The sequence below is a fragment of the Saccostrea echinata genome, unplaced genomic scaffold, assembly GCF_033153115.1.
Source record: "Saccostrea echinata isolate AGI-Se365-2 ecotype Australia unplaced genomic scaffold, CSIRO_AGI_Sech_v1 ptg000001l, whole genome shotgun sequence".
NCBI lineage: Eukaryota > Metazoa > Mollusca > Bivalvia > Ostreida > Ostreidae > Saccostrea > Saccostrea echinata.
The window spans coordinates 36,429,141-36,438,970 of NW_026889750.1; the positions used below are offsets into that span (position 1 = coordinate 36,429,141).

The window sequence follows — 9,830 nt, forward strand, 5'->3', positions numbered from 1 at the left end:
ACGATATCATGGACAAAATTGAACAAATTCTTTTTAAATTTATGTGACATTTTTGCACTTTGTATTTGGCAAGGTGCCAGTTTGTTCAACTATGCATTGTCAGTAGGACAAACAATCTTATTTCAACGACTATGACTTGTAACGCCTCAAATTTTATTCTTATTTATAATTAGCATCTGTAAAAATTATGCTTTGTTTTTATATCAAAGCAAGCTTTTAATGGGTACTGTGAAATTATTTTAATTGGTGGGGGTCAATGTTTGTGGGCAGGCAAAATCTTGTTGGTTCGTGGGGACGTTGTTCCGTCGGTAGATCGTATATACAGAAGATTGTAGGAAGAAATATGTTCATAAAATAATTGTTTGTGTGGATGTAAATTCGTGGATAAAGGCGATCCACGAACATTGATGATTCAACAGTTAATGACTACTTTACCTTTTACACGGATTTCAGTATTTTCAATTTTAAGTGCTTTACTTAACAGCTGCTGAGTTGGAAAAAAATGTCAGTAGATCATAAGGTGATACATGTAGGTATAAAACAACATTTGATGGACGAAATAGTACTAAATTTCAATCATTAAACAACATGTTTCTGTCCACTTAATTTTCGTATAACAACATTTCTGTTAAACAAACACATCCTACCACTCTTATACATCAACATTACACATTTTTTTATGTTAGAAAATAATTTCTCACTGTATGAACATTAATTGTTTTAAATATAATTAAATGTATATTAATGATGATCCTTTTGAAAATAATAATAATAAGGATGATGATGTAAAAGTTGGACCAGATTAAAGTAAGCATCCCATGTCTACAGGTCACATCCACTGTCAACCCTCTGTATGGATCAGGTAAACGGAGTCATCCGTTGTCAAAATGGATAAAAAAAAAATAAATAAATAAAATAAAATAAAAACAATAGCCTAACAAATAGTGAGAAACATGTCAGTCAAAATACAACGAAACGATAGCCTGTATCTTCAAACCAAGCCTATTGCACCAAAGAATTTGCGAAATGTTGGTTTGAAATGAGATGGTATCAACTGATTTGTCAGTAGTCTGCCTCAGTTTATAAATTGACCTTAATCAGAACATGTGCAATTATTTGGGAGACATGAACAGATTGTGGAATATTTCTGAACAATTAGGGAAAGTTGACGATGGAAAAGCTAAGATCATCCCGTTTGTCATATAATTTGTTGTTAGTTGGCCATTAATGTCTACAGTCAGTAAAATATCCAATTAGTTATCTTAACGACAGTCCAACTTATTAAAATAAATCCTCCACTTTAGAAAAAGAAATCGCATAATAATCAAATGCTTGAAATAGAATAAAGCGAGGGAACTCTTGGAATATATTGAAAGACATTGATGTTAACTTATTGTACGGTTAGACTTTGAATTCATTAGAATTTATTTTTTGAATCCATGTTTAAATGTACTGTTTGATTTGATCATTCAGTCTTATCTTGGTTATCTGTTGATATATTTATTCAGAAAATCCACTGAAGGAGTAAGTAATGAGCAAATATAAGTGGGAAAAGCTAGATAACTCTTTTTCTTTCCATGCCAGAATTTGAGACGATGGTAAGTTGCATAAAATTGCATCCTGTTTTTCAGGGAAAATATTAAATACACTGTAGGTTAGTAATAATAAAATACATGATCAGACTTTTTCATTAGAAATATGGGACATATTGTATTGTAGAATAGAATTGTTTCATGTTGATTGCACTTATTACGCCCATTCCACCCCAACCCCCACCCCAAGCCCAAATGAAGACGAAGAAAAAAGTATGTTTATTCACAATGTGTATTACGTTCTTTTCCCCAAAAATATCATGATGTTATTGATGATGCTAAATATATCAATTTGTATTTCCACATTGGATAAAACAAAGTCCAAGTACCAGTTGGGATACGAATGTCTAATATTTCTATAGCACAGAATGGTATTGATGTATATTAGTATTTCACTAAACAATGTGCTCAATGGTGCTTAGATTGTACTGAGAAAGGCCAGTTTTCATAATTTATTATCATAAACATGTACACTTGTGACAGGATATATGAATATATAGGAGATGTAATTATATGACAACCACAAAGTATATTCTAAAATAAAAATGGACACTGTATAGATACCTCCTTTGATTTAGAGTACACAAATGTGAGGCATTATATATATATATATATATATTTACATTTGCAAATGTTTTCTTTTATATAACACTATTAAAAGCAACGCGTATCTATATCCGTATAAACACGGGTTCCTCGCGTCATAAACGTTCGACGTGATTTCTCAGTGACGTCATAAAGGGTCGACGCGCAATCAGTGGATCAAACACGTGCCGTTTGGTTTGATTGTTTGTTTATATGAGCCAGTGTATGAGAAAAGGGGTCTTATGACATAACGTCATAATGCACAGAAAACGTCATAAACGTCAGAATATTGCGCGACGTCTGCATTTTCAAAGACGCTCCATTTCAAAGTGGAAATAGATTACCTACGCTATTGAACGTTATCAGTTGACCATAGTAGTCACCACCATCATGTGATCATGGATGAGGTCAATTCTGAATTTCAGGTATTTATTTAAGATAATTTTACACATGTATGTACAATTTAGTCAACAATTATTAAGATCGATTATGTAACCTACCGACGCTACGTACAGCTATAAAGACCGGCATGGAATAAGATATTGTATAGCTGCTATAGATAACAGGTATTACAAGTTTTATGAAACATCAATATATTAATTTAATACCAAGGAAATAAATATAAGATTAAATCCGAAATGAACTGCAAAAAATGAATCAACATGAGCATGTGAGTCTTATTTTCTCGGTCAGACAGGGGCGTAGCTTCCATTGTGGCAATAAGGTAACTGCCATCACCCCCTCCCATAATTAACAATACATTGCAGAAAATATTTTGTAATATTATCAGCAAATCTTTAATGTACGTTCATATCATCAAGATTGGGCTCTACCTCCTTTACCGAAAAACTCCAGGCAGGTAGTGATGGGAAAATATTAAAAATCGATGAATGTTTGACAATTATAGTTTTGACGAAATAAAAACTAAGTTTGATAAAATGTGTATTCATCTGAAAATGCGTTACAGTTTTAGTAAACATATTGATTAACTTTTTAACATCACCAGAAATCCGAGGTCGGTGAGCTTTTAAATACTTTCATATATAATGTATAGTATCATATCCACGCTATGAAATTGGTAAAGTTGACGAAAATTCTGTGCAGGACAAGTATGATATTTGCATTTTAAAACCCCTAAATCCATTTTCTGCCCGGGGGGGGGGGGGGTCAGTCCACTAAACCTCTACCAGGGCTCTGTTTAACTTTTGGACCTACTGGGGGCTTGAAGCGGCCCATAACCCCGGACCCTATGGTTTGACTCTATAGAATGTATTTAAAGTCAAGCTACGCCCCTGTCAGAATAATGCAGCTATGATGCGTTAAAGTAATTTCTCACATCACTTGTAAAACTGCATTGTTCGGTAATAAACTGAGAAAACAATACACACGCGCACACTGCAATGTGCGCGTGTGTATTGTTTTATAAGTTTATTACCGAACAATGCAGTTTTACAAGTGATGTGAGAAATCACTACAAGGAATTTACTTATAAATAACTTTTAGTCCATATCCACGTTATTATAAAAAGAAGAAAAACAAGTCACCGGCACAATAAATGTTCACATATATGGTTACTAGTCGGACGAGTGTTTGGATTTCTTACAGAACTACAACTTTCAGATTAGATGTTATATATTAAGATTTTAACACACAATTACGTTTTGTACAGTATTTTCAATTTTACGTTTACAAATTGCTTTAAATTAATCCTTGTACTTTCTTTAAATAGTTACATGTACATTAATGAATAAAAACGTCCAATAGATATTTTAAATTTCCCTCTGTTTACGCGGTGCTTAGCATCAGAGTTGTCATAACTCTCAGAATATTGACGGACAGACTAGATAAAGTCTACAAAAAATCAAATAAATAAAAATAATAATGAAGATAAATAAATAAAATTAGAGAAAGAGAGTATATACGAATTAAAAAGTAAATCATATTCTTTTCTCCAGTTTTAAATAGTTGAACACAAATCAAGATTAAAAGAATAGAAATTAAAAAAAAAAATTATAATAATAAGAAAACCATACATTTTTTGCAAAATTCTACTATTTAAAATCAAAGTGGATCTTTCAAATTTAATTCTATGTCATTTATATAGGACTAATACATTTAATAATTATAAATGAACATGAAGTACATTTAGGGGATAGATTCGTTAAATAAATCAAGTAATTTATTATATTTCGTCGATTTCAAAGATTTAATAGTCTTTTAATTTTTAGGAACTAGATGATCTTTTCAATACACACTTTGGGTTGGAATCAGCTGCCAATTCACACTCAGATTTTGAGGAAGATCGTTCAACAAGCGATCAGGACGATACACCCTCTGATCCGAATAGATTAGACCGAATACGCAATTTTGTTCTCTCTCAATCAGGAAATGAATTGTCTGACTGTGAGAGTGAAAATGAAAATGACACCCCTTCAGAACTGAATGACATTAAACAAAATTGTAAATGTGGTCAGCGTTGCTTTTCAAAGTTTGAGAATTCCGTAATTCTTGACCATGTATTTAATGTTAGAGAAATGGAAAAAGATGTAAAAGATTTATACATCATGGGTTCTATTAGCATTGCCGGGTCATCTGTCACTCGAAAAGGATCAAGAGTCCGGAACTCGTACCACTACAGTTTTAGAAATGTGAAAATTTGTAGATCGACTTTCCAGTGTTTATTTGATGTCGGGAAAAAGTCTCTCTCTAATCTCTTGAAACATTATTCAGCAAATGGGGCCGTCCCTAGACGACATGGAAATCATGGAAGGAAGCCGAAGCATGCAGTCAGTTTTGACGATGTACAGAGAGTGGTAAATTTCATTTTGGGCTACGCCGAGGAACACGGCCTCCCTCAGCCTGCAGCCCCTAGAGGTAGGGATGATGAGCCTCCCATTTTTCTTCCTTGTAATTCGACGAAGAAAGCTATTCATGGCCAGTACAAGTCGGCATGTGATACAGATGATGTAAAGAAAGTAGAGTACCACACATTTACAAATATATGGAACTCCTGCTGTTCACATATTAAAATATGCGGTCCTCGATTTGATGTTTGTCATAAATGTGAATTGCTGAGGAAGAGGGTACTTGATGCAAGATCAGAAGAAGACAAATTAGAGGCCTTAAGACAATTTCAAAATCACATCGATATAGCACAGAAGGAAAGATATCTCTACAAAAAACTGGTTAAAGATTCGCTAGAAGAATTGCAAGATATCGATCGCCAGGAACACCATAACCAACCGTTATCCTCTGATATGACTAAAGTTCACTATACGTTTGATTTTAGCCAAAGTGTTGCTTTGCCTCATCATGCACGTCAGATGGGACCCCTATATTTTCTTACTTTAAAGAAAGTACACATATTTGGTTTTCGAGTTGACGACAAACCTATGCAATATAACTACTTGATCGGGGAAAATGAAACACTTGGACTGGATGGAACGCATTCGCATGGTCCAGATACTGTTATTTCCTTGGTGCATCATGGCCTTGGCAACTATGGTTATGGAGAAAAAGAGTGCTTGATACATGCTGATAATTGTGCAGGTACACACACACACACTCTCTCTCTCTCTGTTTATAACCGTAAACCGTATCACGATTATGTGTAATAATCTTTTAATCCAGTGTACAATATTAAATGTAGAAATATTACTAAGCAAAAGAAAGCAGTTTTACAACAGCACCTCATCTCATTGATGCGTTGTAAGTTTTTTAAACACAAAGAATCTAATATATTATTTTGTTGCAATACCATTTATAATTTTTTTTTAATAAATATTCCGCCTTTAGAATATTAAATCTCTAATGTTAATTTCCAGGGGTGGGGGTGGGGGGATATTATAATTTATGACATATTGACTCTGTATGAAGGCAACCTAGGGGCTTGTATATTTAAAACTAAATGGCGAGAATTTTAAGCAGTATATGGACAGTATTTGTTAATTTTCATTTGGGTTTGAATCATGTTTGAGTGCATGAATGAAAAAAAGTATTTGTACGTTTCACTTACATCAAGATAAAATGCCATTTAAAGATAAATACAACATTTTCTAGTAAATTATTGTTCCTGTATTTTCAGGTCAAAACAAGAACAAGTTTTTGATTGCGTACTTTGCATGGCGAGTGATTACTGGTTTGCATCATCAAATTACTTACCTGATGCAGGTAGTTGGTCATACACGATGTCTGATTGACGCAGGTTTTGCAAGGGCAAAAAAGCTGTTCCGTCGCACAGACTGTGATAGTATGAGTGAACTTCAGAGAGTTTTTGATCATTCTTCAACAACAAACAAAGGTATTCTCTACGACAACGGAAGAGAGTCTACATGGAAATACTACGGTTGGAAAGAGTTTTTGGGCCGTTTTTTCAACTCATTACCTGGTATTTCAAAATACCACTCTTTCCGATTTCATGTGGACTTTCCAGGATTTGTATTTGTAAAAGAAAATAGTGATTCGGCCGAGAAAAAAATCAAAATATCAAAACCAGATGGACTTCAGCAGATTCCGGGAAATTTTCCTAGGGAACTTGCACCCCTCGGAATGTCTAGAGAAAGAGCTCAGTATCTTTATAAGAAGGTCAGACCGTATGTACGTCCAAGGTGTCAAGATGAATTATGCCCTCCAGCCCAGACTGAAGAATAGCTTACCTAGGCTATTTATTTTCCATTAAAAATGTGACAAATGCCATATTTTGTTTATTTCACAAACAACAAATATTGATTGTTAAACATTTTTTTGAAAAATAGAATTAATGCAAAAGAAAAACAATTTTAAATAGTACTCTGTTCATTAAAACCGTAATTTCACCGGGGTTGATATATGACGTTTTTGACGTCAAAATACAGGATTATGACGTTTTAGCCATTTTTGCACTCTTTTGTAACCATAAAATGAAGCACTTATCATTAAGATATACTATTAAAACTTATATATTCTGATTCCTTGCGTTTTATTCTACAAGAATCAGCAAAAATCTGATTTTGTGATTTTTATGTCATAAGACCCCTTTTCTCATACACTGGCTCATATGTTGTTTAACGTCCCTCTCGAGAATTTTTCACTCATATGGAGACGCCACCACTTGCCGGTGGAGAGCTGCAAATTTTTGTCCTATACTCGGCACTTACGGCCATTGAGCAGTGAGGGATCTTTTTCGTGCCAGCACCTACTGCGACACGGGACCTCGGTTTATTCGGTCTCATCCGAAGGACCGGTCCCCACGTCCCATAGTGGGAATCGAACCCGCGACGTAAGGATCAACTCCTTACTCCGCGACTCTAGAGCAGACGCTCTAACCACTGCGCCACGCGGGCGACTCCGTTGGGTTTGAAAAATAAAACGTTTCACATGTTAAAAATTATAATTAGGCAAATATAAAATATGAATAAGTCACAAATGTAAATATAAGTAATAAGGTATCATTTTGAAACATCTATCGGGCTATAAATACGGGTTGGTACGAGATCAAATTTACCATAAAGCCCTTCGGGCATTATGGAATTTGATCTCGTGACAAACCAGTATTTATATCCCGATAGATGTTTAAAAACGATACCTTATTTCTTAAATATCTCGTACATATATATATATATATATATATATATATATATATATATATATATATATATATATATATATAGAAAGCACAAAGAAATTCACTTTTTTTTATAAGGATACCCACTTCCGCTCCAGCCCGGGGTTGAACTCTCGACCTACGGAATCTGTCTCCTAGCAGTACAGGAACAGCGCGCTAGACCGCTCGGCTATCTAGGCAAGTCAAAAAACTTGCTTTCGATGCCGATGGAATTCTCGCTGCGCTGTCCTACACTACACGGTATATATATATATATATATTAGGGATGTCAAAATATTTCTTTTCCTTAGTCGATTATTCGATAACATTATTCGAACGATAGTCGAATATTCGAATTCGGAACATTTTCTGAAAATAAAATTTTATTTCAAACTGCACTGGTTCATGACGTATTTATACCTCACAAACCCTTTTATACGATCTGTTTAAAAAGCAACATCAAAATTGATGCAACGTAACGCGCGGAGAGCATGATTATATGAAATAAATTTAGAAACCTAATTCTCCAAAATGTATGATTTCCCCATCAATCGAATTTATAAATCGGTCTGTACATCCAATAAGTTTTTTTTTTCTTTAGTAAGCATTGAAAAATTGCCAGCCGATATTTGTTGAAAGCTTATTATAAAATAAATTGGGGGGGGGGGGGGTAATCTCACACTATCCACACTTCAGGTGCCTGTGAAATTGTTTAACAGTTAGATACTGTTTATTCAATTATTGATTGCTCTGGCTATCAAAATGTCCTTAAACAGTTTAAAATATAAGCGATTTTTTTTAAAATAATTATCGAAGTGTCAAAACAGCTATGGTTTGTTCCTAGTATTTAAGCAATCTTAGAATAACACAAGATAATTGGTACATGTATAAGATCAAATCCTTTTATTGCATTAATTGAATTACAATTATATTCGAACGTCGTTTAATTATTCAATCGTCGGTCCATTACACTGATTGTTGAATTGTCGTCTATTCGTTGACATCCGTAATATATATATATATATATATATATATATATATATATATATATATATATATATATATATATATATATATATATATATATATATATATATATATATATATACTTTTACATAAACATAAGACAATTTGCTAGCCTCTAGAATGATATACCCAATTAGTTTTCTACAACATTACAAGGATTGATTGATTGTATGTTGTTTTACGTCCCTTTCGAGAATTTTTCACTCATATAGAGACGTCACCATATACCGGTGAAGGGCTTTAAATATTGACCTTTACTCGGCACTCAGGGCTATTGAGCAGTGAGGGATCATTATCGTGCCAACTCCTGTCGTGACACGGGGCCTCGGTTTTTAAGGTCTAATCCGAAGGACCCGCAACTTTCACTTGAAAGTGCCGAACGCATGGCGAAGGAACAGTTGCTACCCATTTTTATCGACTTAGGTCAGTCGCAGCCGAGATTCAAACTCACGACCTCCCGATCACGGAGCGAGAGCTCTACCGAGTACCGACTGAGCTAAAGTGAACGATACATTACAAAGAAGTTTAAACAGGTACTGGGAATAATACATATAAAACTGAAATTAGCTAAATCATGGATTTTTTGATAAGTATATTTTAAATAAGTACTCTTACTGGATGATTCAAAATCACATAGAAAATAAGGGATCAGTGTACATCTTACTGAGCAGAGGTACAATTAATTTGACCTTTTTGCACTTAAATTGTAACTCATAGGTTAATCATTTTAATCTTTATCATATTTAATCGGATGTAATCATGGCAATAATTATAATCTTATTTCACGTAAAATAATTTGAATAATATGTATCATTGAACAAAATCATGCAAATGCGCATAAATCGTGTGACCTTTTTGCACTGAAAAGTATCATATTTGGGGTAATAAAAATCTAAATAACCAAGAAAATATTTTCTTGTATCAAACTTTTTATGACTTAAGTGTTGATTGGTTGGAAGTACCATGCAGTTTAAAATAATGAAAATAAAACTGTAACAATTGTGTAGATTTGCAGAATTTTCTTTAAAATATCCTTCCACCATAAA

General features: G+C 33.7%; 1 protein-coding gene across 1 annotated transcript; it reads left to right on the plus strand.

The window, feature by feature from the left end:
• Positions 1-2,829: 2,829 nt before the first annotated feature.
• On the plus strand, positions 2,830-6,827 carry LOC133197207 (uncharacterized). The gene is made up of 3 exons (XM_061333123.1): positions 2,830-2,901; positions 4,406-5,726; positions 6,262-6,827. Exons 1-3 carry the CDS (start codon positions 2,830-2,832, stop codon positions 6,825-6,827), a joined length of 1,959 nt encoding a protein of 652 aa, XP_061189107.1.
• Positions 6,828-9,830: the final 3,003 nt, after the last annotated feature.